Source organism: Sorex fumeus, unplaced genomic scaffold, assembly GCF_029834395.1.
Source record: "Sorex fumeus unplaced genomic scaffold, SorFum_2.1 ptg000098l, whole genome shotgun sequence".
Taxonomy (NCBI): Eukaryota; Metazoa; Chordata; class Mammalia; order Eulipotyphla; family Soricidae; genus Sorex; species Sorex fumeus.
Genome location: NW_026606155.1, coordinates 44,744,666 through 44,765,973, shown reverse-complemented (window position 1 = coordinate 44,765,973; position 21,308 = coordinate 44,744,666). Strand labels below are relative to the sequence as shown.

General features: G+C 38.9%; 1 protein-coding gene across 5 annotated transcripts in view; it reads right to left on the bottom strand.

The window, feature by feature from the left end:
- The window catches only part of TRIM9 (tripartite motif containing 9), a 107,401-nt gene that overhangs the window by 53,595 nt on the left and 32,498 nt on the right, over positions 1 to 21,308 (bottom strand). For all 5 annotated transcript variants that reach the window (XM_056134401.1, XM_056134402.1, XM_056134399.1 and 2 more), the window contains exon 2: positions 1,280 to 1,375. In XM_056134401.1, coding sequence (XP_055990376.1) covers positions 1,280 to 1,375 — 96 coding nt within the window. The remainder of the gene's footprint in view (positions 1 to 1,279; positions 1,376 to 21,308) is intronic.

Below are 21,308 nucleotides of genomic sequence, written 5' to 3'. Positions count from 1 at the left end.
GGATGGCTGGTGTAGTCATTTGATCATCAAATGACTGAGACTTAAACCTGAAAGCTTTGTAACTGTTCTCACGGTGATTCAATAAAATAATAAATAAATAAAATAAAGGCCCTCCCGTTGATCATCGATTTGCTCGAGCGGGCCCAGTAACGTCTCCATTGGAGACTTTGTTGTTACTGTGTTTGGCATATCGAATACGTCACAGAGAGCTTGCCAGGCTCTGCCGTGCGGGCGAGATACTCTCGGTAGCTTGCTGGGCTCTCCGAGAGGGGTGGAGGAATCGAACTCGGGTCGGCCATGTTGGCTGCATGCAAGGCAAATGCCCTACCACTGTGCTATCGCTCCAGCCCCATATACTCGCTTTGGCCCAGCTCGCTTCGGCAGCACATATACTAAAATTGGAACGATACAGAGATTCAATAAATAAATTTAAAAAAGAATAATACAGTTATGCAGTAACTGAAATAACTAAAGCAAAAAAATAAAAAAGAAAGAAATGTAGACATCATCACAAATCACAAATCATCCTGTTATTCATTGATTGCCTCGAGCAGGCCCCAGTAATGTCTCTTTCATCCTAGCCCTGAGATTATATTCAAGGCTCTTTAGGAGAATGAGACCCATCATTGTTACTGGTATTTGGCATATTGGGTACGCCACGGGGAGTTTGCCAGACTCTGCCATGTGGGCAGGCTACATTTGGTAGCCTGCCAGTTTGTCCAAAGTAGGAATGAGATAATAAGATGTCATAATAAGATGTCGGTTCCGGGAGCTGGTTTTTATAGTCTCTGAGTCTTGGCCGTTGATGGGATTACACGGCACCAAGACTCAGAGACTATAAAAACCAGCTCCCGGAAGAGAACAGTGCAGTCTCCTGCCCCCGCACCTGGCTGTCCTCGCCGGGGCCCCTTGGAGGGGAGCGGGTTGAGCTTTCCTCCCCGCCCCGACCAGGGCTCTGGCTACCAAAGACCTCCAGGACCAGCCACCACCATGCTGAGACCACTTTCTGCACACATGTAGACATCATGGTACTTGAAAAAAGTACATTACAAAGTAACAATAATAATAACGGTTACATAAGTGTCAAAAAATATGTAAATGCCTCAAAAGGGGTATACTTGTAATTGAACTTTACGTATGTTTGTATGTATTAGAAGAGATAAAGTAGAACAAAATAAATGGAAATTTCCAGACCAAGTAAGAGGAAAGAAAAAGAGAAACATCTCACTCTCCAAGTACATCTTACAAGTTTACATTCAGTCTTAGGTGCTGCCAGTACCTGGATCTGCTGCACCATGTTGCGGAGTTGCACCAGGAACTCCTTGGCTTCTTTGGCCCGGTCTGAGAGTCCATTCAGCGCCTGGGAGAGCTGGCTCTGCAAAGACGAAGAAAGAAACCACAGAGTTGTAATCACAGGAATGAGCTTAAGGCCAGCACAGGGCTTTGATGTAAGACTCAAGAGTTCTCAGCTTCCTCCATTATATTTTTTAAGTTTAGGTCACTGAGTTGACATTTTTATATGAGAATTCTGTAAACAATGGTGTGAAGAGTCTTTCTACAGTTTTCCTGGGCGGTTTCTCTTGTGATACCATGAACACTTTTGGTCACAGTTATCACAGGCCTGTACCAGCTGGTATCGGCCCAGAATTCCTCATCTCATTAAGTAGACATTTCAGAGATATTTTTTTAATTTTTTAAAAATTTTTATTTTATTTTATTTATATTTTTTTATTAGTGAAACACCATGAGGTACAGTTATAGACTTACAAATTTTTGTGCTTGGGTTTCAGTTATACAATGATCAAGTACCCATCCCTCCACCAGTACCCATCCTCCACCACCACGGGTCCAAGCACCTCTCCCACTCCCCACCCCCACCCCCCATCCCACCCTACCTCTGTGGCAGGGCATTCCCTTTTGCTCTCTCTCTCTCCTTTTGGGTCCTGTGTTTTGCAAGAGAGGCATTGAGTGGCAATCATGTTTGGTCTATAGTCTACTTTCAGCATGCTTCTCCCACCCTGGGAGGATCCTCCCAACACCCTTTATTTGGTGCTCTCTTCTCTATCTGAGCTTCCTTTTCCCTTAGCACGTGTAGCTGGTCTCCAAGTCATGGAGCAAAATTCCTGGTACTAATCTCGGTCACTTCTGGGTGTTAGTCTCCCATTTTGTTGCTTTATGTTCCCCAGATGAATGCAATCTTTCTGTGTCTATCCCGCTCTTTCTGACTCATTTCGCTTAACATGATACTTCCCATGTAGTACCACTTGTATGAGATAATTTATTTAATGTCTTTTGTTTACCAAAAATCAAAAAATAATCCAAACAGTGGGTCAGATGACTCAATAATGATCAAAAAATGGTTATTAGTCTGGGGGAAAATGAAGAGTTAAAAACAAAATGAGGAAAGGAAGGGTTAGGGCATTAGGTATGATGCTTTGGGCCATTTACATATAGATGACAGATACAAATGCCAGGGCATCATTCTTTTTCCACATCTTCTCTCACCCAGTAGATATCTGTTGCCCTAACTCCTTTCTACATCTTCTCTCTCCCAGTACAGACCAGTTGCCTGGTGTGGTTTTCCACATCACTCTTTTTCTATTTTCCCAAACCTCTCATTAATATGAATGCATTTCCGTCAGAGGAAGGGATGGACGTGAGGACAAATGTGTCCAAGTGAACACTAGTTTTCCCAGCCTGCCTTGCCTGCAGAGGAGGTTCCAGGACATAGTTCTGATTCTTTAAGTAGAAATTTAGTGCTACTAGAGCAGCTTCTTTCTTTTGTTCTCATCTGCCTTCACAGATGGAACTATCATAAAGAGAAGGCCTACATGTTGATAGAAAAAGAAAAAAATCTCTGTTCCAAAGGCATCTGAATAATCTAGCCTCGTACCACTAGGCTTTATATTATGTGGGGAAGGAAATTTAAATACTTTTAGCTAAATCCCTGTACAGAGGTTTTCTATACTTGGAGTCAGAATTACTGTATTTGGTACAGAATTCCTTTTAGCAGTCTGAGTATCTCTTTCCATCCTTTCTGTAAAACATAGAGAAAAGCTTCTCTTCTCACAATGCCTCTTTGGAAAAAATCCAAACCCCACTCTTCTTGCCAAAGCAATGCCTCATTCAGCTTTCAATTAATTATATCTCTTAAGCCTATGAATTTTTCTTTTATGATCCTTCAGTAAATACTTTTTAATTAGGTAAAAACTTTTAAAATATGCAGATCACAATGACAGATGCATGGATAAAGGAGCTGTGGTGTAAATACTCAATGAAATGCTAGTCTGCCATGAAAAAGATAAAATTATTCCATTTGGAAAAAGATGAATGAAACATTTTTTAGTGTTTTTTGTGTGTATGTGTATGTGTGTGTGTGTGTGTGTGTGTGTGTGTGTGTGTGTTTGTAATCCTCACTCTGCACTCAAGGATCACTCCTGATAGGGCTCAGATAGGGCCCAGATCAGCTTCATGCAAGGCAAGTACCTTAACCTTTGTAATATTTCTTCTGCCCCAGAGATAGATAAAACTAAAGAAATTGTGGGGCTGGAGTGACAGCACAGCAGGTAGGGCATTTGCCTAGCATGTGGCCAACCCAGGTTCGATTCTCAGCATCTCATATGGTCCCCTGAGCACCGCCAGGGATAATTCCTGAGTGCAGAGCCAGGAGTGACCCCTGTGCATCGCAGGGTGTGACCCAAAAAGTGAAACAAACAAACAAACAAAACTGAAGAAACTGTGGTAAGCAAAATATGTGATAATTACTAATATAATCATTCATATTTAGATATAAATAAGCTAAAGCAAACTTCTAAACTTGATGTAAACCACAGTGATTACTCGAGGGAAAGGGCATTAGGAGGAATGAGTAGGTTTTTTTTAGTGGTGAGATGGCACAGCATCTTGGGGATAGGGATGGTGATCTGAACACATTGTTAAGCAGTACTTGTGAAACTATATACTATAATCTAATAGTAAAAAAGTGAAAAAGGCCAATATAAGAAGTAGTGTGGAATGATTGTAGAAAAACACAGGCTTTGGAAAAGTTCCTAATACATTTTCCTGCACTGTAGCACTGTCTTCCCATTGTTCATCGATTTGCTTGAGCAGGCCCAGTAACGTCTCCATTGTGAGACTTGTTACTGTGTTTGGCATATCGAATATGTCACGGGTAGCTTGCCAGGCTTTGCCATGCGGGCAAGATACTCTCAGTAGCTTGCCGGGCTCTCCAAGAGGGGCGGAGAGAAGAATACTACTTTGGGCTATTGTAAGTCTTGTATGAGATAGGACAGTTAATGCCTAGATTACTGCTGACATATGGCCTATTACTCAATAAATATCTGATGCTATTCACTGTTATATATCTCTTTACTTCCGACTCACAAAACATGTGCTGACTGATTGGGGGGATGCAGATGGCAGATTCTTAGAATAGGATCTGTTAGAGGATATCCTTCAATACATGTGCCTTTGGTTGGAGGGGGCTTATCAAAAAGTGCTCAAGACTTGCTCTGTACTCAGAGGTCACTCTTGGGTTTGTTTGGAGGACCATATGTGGTTTCAGAGATCAAACCCAGGACAGCTTCATGAGAGGCCTTACCTGCTGTACATCTCTCTGACCCAACACTTACATTGCTCTAAATACTGGGGTTCTGGGAAGTCAGACCAATACAACTGAGTATGAAAGTGCCAAGTGAACTGAACCTGCAGTTACTTAAAGGTCTTCTCAGTTACTTATTACTAGGACCCGGCTGCACTATAATTTGGGGGTAATTATTTTCTCCTTAAGAAATTTCTACAGGAAGTGTAAAAAATTGAAAGAGGGTCTTAGGAACATACAATAAAAAGAGACTCATATTCTAAAGGATTTTTTATTTATACTTTAGAACTTTGTATTTCTGACTACATAATTTCATGCCTTTAATAAATTTATAACCTTACTTGGAAGTTGGAGTATTAAAGCCAAACTTATTCAGTTACATAGAACTGGTTAGCTGATTTCTTAGATTCAGTCTTGGATAATGTAGCTGCATAATGCTAGATGTTAGACCTCACATACCCTTAAAGAAGTGTAGCCCAGGTGAAGCAATGGTTAGGGAAAGAGGCTTGGTCCACACCTGGATGCGTTCAGGGCTTACTCTTTACTCTGTGCTCAGGGACCACATCATCTGGCAGGGCTCAGGGAACTATATGTAATGGTAAGGATAGAATTAAGTGGACTGAACTCAGACAAGCTCCTTATTTCTTGTACTATCTCTGTACCCCCTAGAAACTTTTCTCTTATGCTACAAAGAAATTGAGCAGAAGATAATAAAAAAATCTTGCAATCTATCATCAGAATAATGCTCCTATTAGAAAATTAATAGGTGCATTGCTTTTATAGGATAGCCTTTTGGTCACATTTATAAGCTACAACTGATGTATAAAAATGTTAGTATTGATTGATTTCATTTCCCAAAAGCGTTTAAAATTCTGCTTTGGGCTAACAGTGATATTTGTATTCAGGGCATAAGAACAAGACTGAAAATTTATGACCAGGAACACTGAAGATGTGAACATTTAGGTTACGTTTTTGTTATGGCACCTTTGGTTGCACAGGCCATTATGAGAAGCTGTTTATTATGCCAAAGCAACAACTTTCTGATTTTTTTATATTTCTTTTCCATATTTTCTGAAAAAGGTGTCATAATCAGGGAGTAAATGAGAATGAAAAAATGATTTATCCAAAGAAGGACTGATAAATTTCTAGTCAAGCGGTCAAAACATGTTCTGAATATTCTAGAAAGAGGCAAGTTATTTGGAGATGAAAGGAGAGGAATAAAATCTCTACCCTTCCTTTCCTCTCTTGCTTTCTGTTTGTTTCACTTCTACTTAAGCTTTGGTTCCACTCACCTCTCAGAGAACTGAATGCTACAGGAGACCAGAAGCTTCGCCTGTGAATGCAGAACCCATTATCATGTAAGCTCAGCAAATGGGTAATGAAATTCAGTCCATCCTGACCAATTCCTTATTTACTTACACATCCGGACAGCTGCCAAGCATGCTGAATGAAAACTGTCTCTTTTCTTTTTCCTGCCATAAACATTTAATCATGTGTCCTTTCCTCTCTCAGTTTACTCCACATATTGAATGGAGACAAATTGGGACAAAGGAAGCATCCTTGCTGTCTGAAATTCAACGTTAGAGGCATGAAAAGGGCCAAAAAAAAAAAAAAGGTCAGACAAAGAATTGCCACAAAATCTAGGAGGTGGCTAACCAATAAGTGCAGCTTGGTGGCTCAGAAAATGATCTGCCTGTCTCCCCGGCAGCTCTGTCACAATGTAAGTCACTAAGAAGTGTGACCCATGCCTCTTCCTTCCCAGGTACCAGGGTCAATGCAAAACACAGAGCAGTGATGGGTATAATTTGATTCTAAAGGAATGTGAATAGTATATTTCACAGGTGTATAATTTGATTCTAAAGGAATGTGAATAGTATATTTCACAGGTGTTTTTAAATTTGTAACCTAGTTAATCACAATCATGATGTTGTTGTTTTGTAGAGGTTCAGAGAGGGTATACCTGAATTAAGGATTTACTACTAATACACAGATGAGCTGGAACACAAACCCTAATCTGATTCCAATCATGTTCCTGGCTTAGCCTCCCAAAGAGAATCCGTCTCTCACCAGAAGCATGTAAAACTAAAAGAGGTGAGCGCATGAGGGAGTCTGATTGATTCTGAAGAAAAATTATGCTTAACTGTCAAATAATATGTAAATTATAGCATGGCTGTTTGAGCCATGAATGTTCAAATTCCTTTTTTTTTGCAACATTTTGGAATTCCTGTCATAAAGAGGGGTCTTGCAGAAGGATGCCAAGAATCTTTGGATTAGGCTCAACTCTGGTTTTATCCTGTTAAACTGGGTTATCCTAGATCTACTGATCTTTGGGAAAAACAGAACTGAGTTTTGAATGAGGTAAAGAAATGAGGATTTATGGAGTATCAAGAATATGGAAAACCTTCAAGTTGAGCTGCCCACTGGAATTGATTCCCCTTCTATCTAAAATATTTATTTTTCCTGCTTCCCTGAAGGACTCTCTTTGGATTCCAAACTTACTCAAACCGTAGATTACTGTGACTGGATAAATAGAAAGCCTCAGAGACTGACATGTCAGGAAATGCCAACCTGTTTCTAAGCCCAGAAGCTAACTATTTGTAACTAAAAAAATTAAACTAATAGTCTAGGCAAGCACATGTACATGAGTGTGTGTAAGAGTATGTGGGAAAATATGAGAGTATATGAGTGTGTGAGTATATAAGAGCCTCTTGACTTTGGGTAAGGATGGTGATACCTACAGTAAAACTGACTAATATCAACAGCAATAATAATACTCCTTATATGATTTATTAATTTAATTAATATCCAAGGAGTTTCACCATGGACCACTAGCAATAGCTCATATGAAGCAAAGATAAAGAAATTAGAAACAATGATCTGAAACTACTACAATCTGAGTTTACATAAAAATCTGATTCTATTTAAAATTCTTATTGACTCTAATAAAGCAGAAGATAAGACCATTTGAGCAATCAACAACAGAAATGTAGTTTATCGACCTCTCAGGTAAAATGAGAAGTATTTGCTTTCCTAGTAAGGACAGAGTTAATTCTGACTGGAGTTTGAATTCCAGGAATATTCTACCTAATCTTTATCCACAAAAATTAAGATATTTCTGTGCTGGAGAGATAATAAAGTGGGTAAGGCCTTTGTCTTGTATGTAGGCAAAACTTGTTCAATCCCTGGCACCACATATAGTCCCCTGAGGACTACCACAAATGATCCCTTAGCAGAGAACCAGGAGTAAGCCCTGAACACAGGTGAAAATGGCCCTCAAACAAAAACTAAACGAATTTTGTTTCTTTATATGGGAAAACTCTCAAATCGAAGATGAATCAACATGGTGGGCTTTTCCCCAGCAATGAGATGGGGGAGGACAGCACCTTGGAGATCTTGAACAAACAATCCTACTCTTCACACAAACAAAAACTAAACAACAACAAAATCATAAATAAATAAAAATAAAAATGACAACAAGAAATTGTTGTCTCACCCAGTGATCATTGTTTCTTGAAAGAAAATTGATTTGAGATGCCTCCATGGCTTTTGTTCACAGTGCTGAGGGAGCTGAAAAATTCATGCAGCAACTGTGATTGAAGGCATGTAACTTTACACAGCAGGCACATAGGCTATAAGGTCAGCTCCATTTTGCCTCAGTCTTTGTCAGAGAGCATGCCTTTCTTTGGATATTATAAACCAGGATAGGTGTGTTGTTAGGCAGTATCTAAGTACTTACAGAAGACATTAAAACATCTGCCTTCCTGGAGCTAAGCCTTTGTGCAAATATTGGATTTTACATCCTGGAGATGGAACACAGTCTAGTTGGCCTTTGTGTGAAAGCTGTCTTTTCTCTCAGCTCTAAGTTCTGACTGTTTTCCAGAAAGGTGTAGACAGCATTCCTCATTGTTTGGTACTATCAGGGGAGAGTGTTAAGATAAGCAAGACATTTTTTGAGATGTGGAAATGTTTAGCTCTCTATAGTAGTCAAGTGTTCCAGATAGATATTTTTGATTCAATAAAGACTTCTTCACAAAATAAGTAAAAATATGCTCTTAGAAATAGTGGCAATCAAATAAAAAATCACTGAGCTACTTTTCATATAAATGCACTTTCCTGTGTTCTTTTAGTGACTCAAGTGTTAAAAGTAGAAATGGGTTCTTAATCATTCCTTTGTGTTTCCAAGGATGAGAATGAAATATCAAGAGGGAACTAAGAAATAACCTCTAAAACCTATTTTAAAAGTAGAACATGCTTGTTTGAGAAAAATCAGAAAGTAAAAAGGTTAGGCCAAAGTCACAGCCTTGTGAATATTATAGGGAGGTGTGCACAGACTTGAAATCCAGTCCAAACAGTGCTCCCAGGGTGACTCTGTGGAGAAGGTTCTCAAGGGTGACTGCACTGGGACCTGTGCACTGACTTTATCAGGTGTTATGAGCAGTGTGTGCAAAAAGCAAGGAAGGTGAAGGAGATTCCCAGAGAATCTGGCGTTCATGGGCAAAGGCAAAAAAGTCTGAAGGTTCTTCTTGATATTGAAAGTCACCTTGAAAACTGACTCATTGATAAACAGAGAAACAGAATTTTGTGAGTTAAAGCTGAAGAGAAACTGTTTGATGAGTTTTATTTCTTCCTTATTGATCTTTTTCTCTCACTTGTAAAAGATGATGAACCATCACTTTGAAACAGTATCTCACTGCTCTGGCATTTTGAGAATTTAGTAAGCTAAAACAATTATTTATTGGTATTATGGTTGGAATCAGTCTGGAATCAGATTTAAATATACCTTGCATGTGAATAATTTTTTAAATTCCTGTCAGTATTGCTTGGCCTCTTGATTTATACTGCAGATGACTTTACTTTTTCTGGAGGAGGGGGACATACTCAGTGGTGCTCAGGGATTACTCCTGACTTTGCTCATGGATCACTCTTAGCAGTGCTCATTCCTGGTATAGAATATATAGTTCAGGAGTTAAACTGGAGGGGGCTACTGAGGAATTACTTCTGGGATTACTTTTATAGAATCAAAGTTGACTTTTATTGTGACATTGACACAAAGTGACATTGACATTATTCCACTACATTCCCCCAAATGTTTCACTTAATGTTTAGTATCTCTCAGAAATTAAGAAATGCCATTCTAAATAAACCTTGAATAAAAGAAGTTAAAAATTATTTTGATATTAAGTAGAAATAATAATTTAGGAAAATATATTGCATTAAAGATATTAAGGATATCTTGGGAGACCTCTCTAGGAGTGTTGGGGACCACCACATCTACCCCAATACTAGGGTGACTTTGCAATGCCTAGGATTAAATCTGAGTCTCTGTCCATACCAGATATGGGATCCAGGCCTGAATTATCTTCGTGGTCCATTATATATTATTTGGGGGTTAATTTGGAAGCCCAAATATTTATATAGTATTTCTTTAGATGGAATGTAAAATAATGAAACATTTTTTATTTTCATCCTATACTTACCTCCTAGACCCAGAACAGAATATTTCTCACCTTTCATGTACTGTCAAAGCTAAATCACAATGACAGAATTGGGGAGACAGTACAAAAGTTAGGGCATATGCTTTGTATGTGCTCAATCCAGGCTTATACTTACCTTCCACTCCCAGTCATACTGATAGCCAGATCATGAGAGGTGGCTATTTTCCTCCCTGAATTTCTTTTTAAAAGTGTTCACTTCCAGTATTGCTCTGGCAGTTTGTCCTCATGTTCATCAATAATTTGAGTGTCTCTTTTCCAGTACTAAGAGTTGCATGGAAACTATAAAGAAGTATTTTTTTTCTTTTTCAAAACTTTTGTCCATAATACCAAAGATCAAGTCCTCTCTGATTCTGGACACAAAATTACCTTTAAACTTTATCAGGAGACAACTAACGGCCTTAAAGAACTATTCATTCTTCAGTCTTTGAGACATGTTAGGGGAAGTGAAAGGCACAATGGTCATGTTATGCCTATAGAATGCCTGATGAATTCACTACAAAGGAGCACTAATGTTTTAGCAGTCACTGAAATCGGCATAGATTCTTTCTTAGTGTGTCAAAAAGACTGCAGCTGTTGAATGATGCTCACACCCTAAAATTTTTCACCAGAAACTTCTGCATATGTTTATCTTACTTAGTAAAGGGCACTTTACAGTTATTATGGTTATAGACCTTGAAATAGAGATGTTATATTGGATTGGTTGTGTGAGCCCAATGAATCCTTACATGTAAAGGACATTCTGAGATACAGTCAGTGGGAGGGAAATAAGATTACAGAAGGATCATAGAGAAGCTAAGAAGAGACAGAAATGAAACCCTGGATCAACCAGTGCAGGTAGACTCTAGATTGGAAGATGGAGACAGGGAAGTGGATTCTCCCTAACAGCATCCAAAAAGGAACTCAGTTCTGTGCATCAACTTTCTGAGCTATAAAACTTTAACATAGAAACTCTAATAATAATTTTTAACTTATGAATTTTTTTGCTTAAAAAGCATTGAGTTAAGAGCCCAATGCTTAACTCCCTTTGGTTAGATTGCATTACTTACAGTCAGTAAATACATTTAAAATATACAACTTCTGCTATCCCTTTGAAGTTGGAGGAAATTAGATGGGCAAAATGGCCACAAAGAATAAAATAAACATAATTCATTGCAATCTGTAGACACATTTCAAGGTTGCTCTGAAGAACAAAAATTGACATATTTACATATGAGGCACCTGACATACAGATAAGCCAGAAATTCCGTGAGACTGAGCTGACTCAACAGTCCTATAACTAATCACCAAGAATGAAATGTCCCCATCAGGCTGGAGTCTGCCATTGAATTTTAATGACTTCTTAAAAATTGGGACAGGGAGTTGATTCAATCTCTTTAGAGCAAGTGGCTATTGTTCATTTTGGAAGCCTAAATTGATGTGTCCTTTGGGTACTAACATGTTCCATTCCAGCTTATATCTGTTCTGATAATCAGTTTATGGCTCCCCCGAAACCTTAGTTTATTTATTTGGTCTGTTATTAATGTAAGAAAAACTATGTATTTCTCAAAAGTATGGGGTTTTAGAGTGGTAGGTAATGCTAGTCATAATATTTTAATTTTAATTTTGATCTCAGCAACCCATTGCAAGATTGATGCAGAGTCAGAGCAACTTGTTTTAAAATGAAGGGCACACACTGAGAAGCCAATACACTCCCACTAGCCTAGCTACAGGATGTCTGAGTGATAAAAGTATGAGGGGAAAATGGGCTTTATATTAAAGTTAAATATGCATCTACTCTGTATGACAGCATATCTCCATAAAAGATGCAGATAAATTTTCATTATAGTTTTTAAAATAACAATCCAAAGCTAGAAACAATATAAAGGCTCTTAACTATTGCATGGATAGTGTATATTGAGACATTGCTTGGCAATAGAAAGAGAAAAACACAATTGTTATTATTTTCTTTTGCTTTTCAGCCAGACTTTGCGGTGCTCAGGGCTTAATCTTGGCTCTGCACTCAGGGATCACTCCTGGTAGTACTAGAGGGACCATATATAATGCTAGGGACCAAACTTGGATAAGCTATGGGTAAGGTAAGCATTTACCTCCAGCTTACAAACAAATTTTAAAACACTGTTTTCTACAAAAGAAGTAAGAAACAAAACGTATGTATTGTATTTACATAAAGTTCAAAATAAGAACTAATCAATGAAGACAGAAATAAGAAAAGAGTAATTTTGGAGGGAGAGAGATTGAATAAAAGTGCTGTGAAGAACTTCTCTGAGGTAGGGCCATGTTCTATATCTTGATCTGGTTAGTAGTTATGTATGTGCATATACATAAAAGTATACTGTATTTAACTATAGATAATTATATTCTAAAAATCAGACATTTTTCTATAAGTACTATACATAATTAATCTGTTTATTAAAACAATGTTATACAGAAAAAGTATTTCACACTTAAATCAATATACTGGCAAGCTTCCTGTGAGGTATTCGATATGCCAAACACAGTAATGACAAGTCTCACGATGGAGACGTTACTGGGCCTGCTCGAGCAAATCGATGAACAACGGGGGAGAACAGTGCTACAGTGCTACATTGAAGATAACAATTGACCTCATGGGAAGGGGGGCGTTCCGGTCTGTCCTTCACGCCCTACCGAGGTCACCAGTTGCCCCCCACGAGTGGCTCTCCGGCACGGCCACGGCCCCAAAAGCACAAGGACTTAGCGCAGAAAACCAAACGCTTGGAGCAGAAAAGCGAATGGACTATGTGTTAAACTGCGCCAGCATGCCTGCTCGGAGGGGAAAGGGTGTTGCCCCATTCGCCCTGGCCTCTCTGGAAAGAAAGATGGCGGCTGCACAGGAGCCTTGTGGACAGCAGGTTTGAGCCGGGGGTGGGGGTGGCAGGGACCTCATGGGAAGGGGGGCGTTCTGGTCCGTCCTTCACGCCCTACCAAGGTCACCAGTTGCCCCCCACGAGCGGCTCTCCGGCACGGCCACGACTCCATAACACAGAAATCAATCTCTTAACTATCTAACTTTTAATAGAAATACTTCCAGGGTTAATAAGTAAAATAGCAGAAATCCAAAACTGCACAGCCGTCATCGCGACATCATTTAATTCTTAAACCCAGCTGTAGAAAGCAAATCATTTCACAATGCTTTTTCAGCATGTCTGATTTGGGGGGCGGTCGTAAACTCTAAATAATATGGTGCATCTTTTATTGAAACAATAAATCTAGTCAAAGTAGATAGAGTGTTAACTAGAACTCATCTGCCTCACAGGAATTGGGAGGGGTGGGAGGTGGGGTTCTACTGGGGTTCGCGGGTAAAAATAAGTATTGGTAAAGGGAAATGTGTTTGTTTGATATTTACATGACTGAAACCTAAACCTGAAAGCTCTGTAACTTTTCCCACAGTGATTCAATAAATAAGTAAATTATAAAAAAAAATAAAGATAACAATTGACCAAAGGACACATTTCACTTAGTTTTTTAAATACTTGATTTGAGAATCCTGAACTACAAGGCTCTTATAGACTGGGATAAAGAAAGATGCTGTGACTGTACATGCCCTTCCCTTGGTCAAGACTCTTCTTTTCTACTACAGTCCCTGAGTGGTACCTACTATCTAATCACATTTGACTGCTAACTATGCTCTCCCACAATGACAATTTTAATTTTAGTGTTTTGTCTGGCTGATGGTATTTTAGGGGAAAATCTGTGCCCAATTTGAAAGATGGTAATTTCCCAGAGGGAGCACAAAAGACCCGGAGGTCACAGAGTAATAAACAGGATAACCTACCTCACCTCTGCATGCATCTATATCCATCTTTGGAAATGTCCAATAGAAAGGCACAAATCCCATCAGGCTTGTAATAGATGTGTGCCCTTTCACATAAACTTAGGATGCTTTATAGGAAGAAGTTTTGTGTTGATATGCTCATGTCCTTCATTCTTACTCTGGTGATAGATTGATGATAGATCTACATATTTTTTCCTGCTTGGGGGCTACAGCTGGCTGTTCTCAAGGCTTACTCCTGCTCTGTGCACAGGGATCACTTTTGGCAGGGTTTAGGGAACTTATGTGGTATCAGGGATCAAATTTATGCCAGTCACATGCAAGGCAAGTGCATTAATATGTACTATCTCTCCAGTGCTGATCTATATATTTCTTCTCTAAGAGACTTATCAGTTAATTTTAAAGCCTGATTTATATAAGGAAATAAAGCTATCCTTAATATAATGCTCCTTCCCACTGCCATTTAGCAAGATTTTATTCTAATAAATAAGTCTCTTTTTTGGCAAAAAAGAAACTCTTTGGGATATGTAAATAGCTTTGAAAACATATTTAGGTCTTCCCCTTTTACAGTTTTGAAAGTTTTGTTAGGACCGTTACATGTGGGTCTATTTTCTTCTAACATAAAATTAATCGAGAACATCAGTATTAATATTGTTCAGAAGAGTAGATGTAAGCCATGTCTGATTTCTTTTCACCCTTTCCCCCAGCATCTTTATCAATCCATCTCCATGTAAGTGAACTGCAGTTCCAGCCTAGTGAAATGGGAATGGTTTCCATGGCAACAGATTTTTGCTCTGCTAGTTAGAATCTAAGATTTGACTCCCACAGAAATAAATCTCACCATGGGAATTGGTTGATTTTGTAAACGACTAACTATGCAATCGTTTCCCAAGAAAGCCTGTTATAAGTGTAAAAAGCAAGAACAGGTTACACTAGGTGGTGAATTTGTTGCTAACATCACGACAATGTGCAGGAAAATGTCTACTGTGAGTTACAGCTTGCTTCACCACACTCCTCAGTGTGGGCTGTACAGCATGACCCTCTTGTGAATTTCAATGTTTTAATCCCAGGTGGAGAAAACAAATTTTTGATCACCTCAGTACAAATGACAAGTGTTTATTCCCAAATGATTTCTTTTAATTTCCAGAAACTATTAGTTTCTTAAAAAGATAAGATTCCCATTGTTTTTCTTCTTTTGGTATTCTGTATGGCATGAATTTAATTGTTTATTATCTGAATTGAAACAAACGATGTGCTTTACCGTTGATAAATTCTCTTAAAATTTTGCACATGTACAAGACGAATACATGATTTTGCTGAAATATATATAAAATTAGCAATTTTATTTTGTAGGCTACTTTTTTGGTTTTGGTTTTATTTTTGGTGTTAGTGCCACACGTGGCAGTACTTGAGCTTACTCCTGCCTCTGTGCTCAGGGACTCCTAGTAGTGCTCAGGATACCCAACATGTGGTTCCAGGGATCAAATTGGGGTTGGTTGCTTTAACCCATATACTATGACTCTGGCCTAGATTTATGAATTTTAGATAGTATGTTCAACAGGGAATGTAGATGCTGAAAATGATTTAGATTATGCTGATAAAAGAGATCAGCACCTTTAGAAGGCTCAACAATTTGAATTTTCCTAGAGGTTTCTAATTTCATTCTTTTTTTTCTTTTGTCATATTTCTATTTTTTACTTTAAAAGAATCTACGTACTATTTTCCATAGAGGCTGAACTTACAAACTGTTGGTGAAATTTCTATTCTTTCTAACAGCTTACAGGAGTTTGTATTTTCTTTCTTTCTTTTAATGTATCACCGTAAGGTACAGTTACAGACTTACAAACTTTCATGCTTACATTTCAGTCATACAATGATTGAGTACTCATTCCTCCACTAGTGCTCTTTCTCCACCACCAATGATCCCAGTATCCTTCCCCTCACCCCTCCCCAATCCCCCGCCCCCACCCCCACCCGCCTCTGTGGCAGGCACATTCCCTTTTGCTCTCTCTCTCCTTTTGGGTGTTGTGTTTTGCAACACAGGTATTAAGTGACCATCATGTTTGGTCTATTATCTACTTTCAGCACACCTCTCGCATCCCCAGAGGGCTCTCCAAGCATCCTTTACTTGGTGGTCCCTTCTCTATCTGAGCTGCCTTTGCTAATTTCTTTCTTAATGCTCAATTCCTCCTTCTTCAATTCCAACAAACTGCTGTATTTTTAGAAGCAATAATGTGCTTGGCTAAAAATCATTTTTGAACTTCCTTGCAGCTATGATTAACTAACAAATTATAGCTGGGATTTTGGCAAGGGACTTCTGAGAAAGCTCTTTAATGTGAACTAAAGTTATATGGGAATCAAGACATTTTGTTCTTTCTTTCCTTTCCTTTCTTTCTTTTTCCTGTGTTGGGGATGACTTCAATGAGTGAGATCTTGCAACTATTGGGAACAATGAGACAATCTGGAGGAGTTGCATGATAAGGACACTGGAGATGAAAGACAGAGAAAGCATCAGTCTCTGATGATAATTTAACCACCCTACACATATAGTATGCTCTCAGTATCTATATAAAGAAAAAGTTATTTTATCCAAGTCAGTTTTATTTTCTATTATTTCACTAAATTTAATCCTAACTTGAACAAGCAGGCAGTAAGAAATGAGAGAAATTGGCTAGGTGAGTAGCTACCATTTACTATTTCTTATCATCTTCACCACAGTAAAGTTTCTACAGTAATAGGAGGATTTTGTTTCTCTGTTCGTTTGGTGGGGTTAAGTAGGGGACACACTTGGAAATGCTTGGTCTTATTCCTGTCTCTGCACCCAGGAATCTCTCCTGAGGAGACCATATGTGGACCATATGGGGTGTTAGGGATCAAACCCAGGTTGGCCATGTGCAGGGCAAATGCCTTACCTGCTGTACTATCTCTGGCCCCAAGAGGATTTTATTAAGACAGGAACACTGAGGTTATCTCTAATATTAGAAAAATACTAGTTACTAGAATCCATTATATTTTTAAAGGATAGGAATTTAAGTTTTTTGCTCTCTCTCTCTCACACACACACACATACACACACACACACGCATGCACAAAGACATACAAACACAAACACCCAACCGTGGTGATTTTCATGAGCAAAATTATTTTTTAAAGTCAAGGACAAAAACAAACAAATCTACCAGGATTTGAAGGAATTGAAATTTACCTTTCTACTTATTATTTGTGAAAACTTATTCAAATGAAAACACTGAGTTGTAGTTCCTTTTCGCTAAAAAAGGGATATAACAGTACCCACACCACTGAGTTAGGAGGATCACTTGGTAATGTTTGTTCAATGTCTACAGTATTGCTTGACCCATTTTGTTTTATTTCTGAGCCTCACCAAGCTTATGCCTAGTTTTGTGCTTAGAGATCACTCTAGTCAGTCTTTGAGAGAGCACATGTAGCACTGGGGAGCAAACCCAGGTCAGTTGTGTGCAAGGCAAGTGTCTTACCCACTGTACTATCTCTCTGGTGCTTGGCTCATCTTAACTGATGTTTATTTTTTACATAAACACTATATCATATCACTTACATGAAGTCTGAAAACAGGTGATACTAGAATTGGGATACCTATCTATAGGATAACATCAGTTTGTCCTTCTGCCTTGCCACAGGGAGCTTAGGTTTATTGGGCTACTCCCATCATAGTGCTCCCATTCCTGTGTTTATTTGTAATCTCTTTTTTTGTGCTCCGTTGACTTGTAAATATTGCTTTTCTCTTCTCCTTAAGTCCTTTGCATAGTTAATTCAGAACAATGTCCTTTTTGTATGTACACAAGAAGACAGTTAATGCCATGCCTTTGTCACTTGGGAATTAATTGACTCTGAATGATATTTATCTCCTGCACGTCTGTTCTCTCAACTTAAGCCTCAGTTGCCCTTACTTGCTAGTACTCCCAAATCAGGGCCCTGATGAGGGACTGGATGGACCCAGGGCAAACTGTGAGCTACGTGCTACCCTGGCATCGAAATAGACTTGGCCAAAGCACCATAATACTTAACTATAAGTTAAGAGCATGGTCATTGACAAATTCTGTCATGATCCAAAAAGCAATAACTAGATTCAGACCCTGCTAGGGTTAGGAAAGATTAATCTGGCCTGAGCAATGTAGTCTGGGTCTTTGGTGAGATGTTCCCAGGAGAGCCACCCTACAAGATCAATCTATCTCTTACCGTGTCCATACAAAATAATATTAAGAATCAGAATTAAGATGTTAATTAAGATGTTAATTAAGTTGTTGGACTAAGGAGAAGAGGAACACCACTAGGTGGTGTTTCAGCCCTTGAGTCTGATTGGTGTCAGGAAGGGCTTTCTTATGTTGATTTTGCTACAGGACTGGATGTAATCTACCCTAAATTCTGGGGAGTTGGAGAGAAACAAGAGAGTTGGAGAGAGAGGAGAGACCAGGGCAGCAAGATGGAGCGTGGAGAGACTAGCAAGGGGGACAGAGAGAGAAGACTGTAGTAGAATATAGGAGCAGGCAGGTGGAGAGAGAGAGCCCAGGCTGCAAGATGGAGCGCAGAGAGATGAGTGGGAGAAACAGGAGGAGATGGGAATGAGGGGCAGTGTGAGACTAGAATGGGGGGCTTAGGGAGACTGGAATAGATGCACGGGGAGAATGGAATAAATGGCAACTGATCACCAACTAGCTTGGCCCTCATTTCCTCCTCCGTCCACCCATGGCCTGGGATTCCCCGGGTGGGGGAGCAGCCTGAGACCACCGAACCCTGGCGGCGAGAGGGAGAGACACCAGGGCTCTCCCTAGCCACCCGGAGATTATACACATAACTGCACAATGTAACAATAAAGAAATTTATGAAAGTGATAAGCACAAATTCAGGTCAGAACCACCTTTGATAATGGGAGGGAGATTCCCAAAGGAGACACACACACACACACACACACACACACACACACACACACACACACACACAGAGCATCATTTGTCTGCATGTTTTCTTTTTTTTATTTCTCGAATTCTGCATCTCAAACATACATCATCTCTTCCAAGATGCTGACCTTGCCTATCTCACCCTAATTACTAGGGTAGGGAGACTAAGACCACCTGTCACCCCTTAGGCAGCACCTTAATCTACTTCTATTGACTGTATATTCTTTCATGGCTGTGCTTCCTACTGGGGATCCTTAAAAGCAAGGTTAGGGGCTGGAGCAATAGCACAGTGAGTAGGGTATTTGCCTTGTGTGTGGCCAACCCAGGTTCAATTCCCAGCATCCCATATGGTCCCCCAAGCACTGCCAGGAGTGGTTCCTGAGTGTATGAACAAGGAGTAACTCCTGTGCATCCCCGGGTGTGACCCAAAAAAAAGCAAAAAAAAAAAGCAAGGTTAGATACGTTGTGCATTGAATGACTGCTGACAAATGAATGTAATGCTTATAAAACCTGAAGAATAATGAAATCATGGGATTATTTGTTACCAGAAGAGTTTTAAAGTCAGGAAGTAAAACACTGAATACTCTTTAGCAAGTTATTTGACTAGTAATTAACTGAATAGTCACAATGCATCTAATGTGTAAGACACTGGTCTGGATCTTGCGGGTAAAGGCACATACTCAGGGGATATCTGGCCTAGAATAAGAAAGACTTGTTTAAACTATGTATGATCTTGTTATAAACATAAGCCTTGTAAGAAAAATGATAATAATTTTTTAAGATTATCAATTAAATTCTGTTAGTAAATCATACAACCACTTCTTTTAAGTAATGATAATGAGATAATGAAAGCACCTTAGAGAAGAATAACAGAACTTTCAGTTGGAATAAAAGCTTTTGACAATACTTTACAGAAAAAATATTTTAATGGAACTATATAGGACTTTACTTCCTGTGGTGCCATGAATGGAAACCAGAGCCTCACCTATACAAGCAAATGTTCTACTGCTGAGCTATATCACCAGCCTTGAAATAGTTTAAAAGAAACCTTTTATAGAAAATATCTTAATGGAAGAAGATAGCTTTTAATAAAAATTATATTTTATTCTATTTTCTAATGAAGCAATATTCTGTAAGTGCATTTTCTTATATTATTTATTATTTAAAATTCCCTTAGCAAATCTTTTTTATTAAAGAAAAAAATGATTTATATGATTTACAAAGTTGAGTTTTTGGCATATAATATTTCAACACCAATCCCACTGCCAGCGTCAGTTTCCCTTCACCAGTATTTCCTTATTCCCTCTCCACTCCAACCCCCAACCCCATCCCTGCTTGTCAACTTGACAGGCACATAATAAAGTTTCATTGGTTGCAGCTTAGATACTATATTTTCAGTTTTGTTGAATCTGTATTTTGGATATATAGCTATACCACTCTCCCATACCACCAGAATAACTGAAGCCATGATGCATGTTTACTTTCTGTTTTCTTCTCTCCTTCATTACTTCTGTCCTCCTCTCTAAACTCTGGGGTCAAGGGTGACCTAGGCATCCATACCCCCTTTACTACAATACATTTCATCATTCAGTATTCTATATATCACAGAAAAGGGTTTGTCTTTCTTCTTGCTTACTTCACTCAACCTTGTATCTTTCTGTTTCAACCAGGTTTTAGCAAATTGCATGATTTCACTGGTCCTTGTAACTGCATAGTTTACCACATTTTCATAATCCGGTCATCGGTCATTGGACACCTGGGTTGATTCTGTATCTTAGCTATTGTACTGAAGGCAACAAAAAGTAATTGTGTGCATATGTCCTTTTTGAGAGTGTGTTTTTATGTTCTGGCGGGTAGATGCCCAAAAGTGGAATTGCTGGATCATATGCTAGTTCAATTCTAAGTTCACAGAGAACTCTCCTTACTGAGAGCGGCTGTACCAGACAACATTCCCACCAGCAGTGGATGACAGTACATTTTTTGCCACATCACTGCCAATACAGACTGTTCATACTATTTGTGATATGAGCCATTCTCCCGGTAAGCTACCGAGAGTATTCGATATGCCAGACACAGTAACAACAAAGTCTCCAATGGAGACGTTACTGGGCCCGCTCGAGCAAATCGATGATCAACGGGAGGGCCTTTACTTTACTTTACTTTACTCACTAGTGTGAGATGATATCTCATTGTTGTATTGATTTGTATCTCTCTAATGTAAGTGATGCTAAATTTTTTCATGGGCCCATTGGACATCTGCCTGTCTTGCTGAGAAGTGTCTATTCATTTCCTCTTCCCATTTTTGATAGGGATTTTTAATTTTCTTGTTGTTGATGTCTGTGAATACTTCATATATCCTAGATATCAAACCTTTATCTGATGTGTTGAAACATATATTTTCCCACTCAATTAGCTGTATTTTAGTTTTAGCCTATGTTCCCTTTGTCATTCAGAAGTTCTTTAATTTTATGTAGTCCCATTTGTTTATA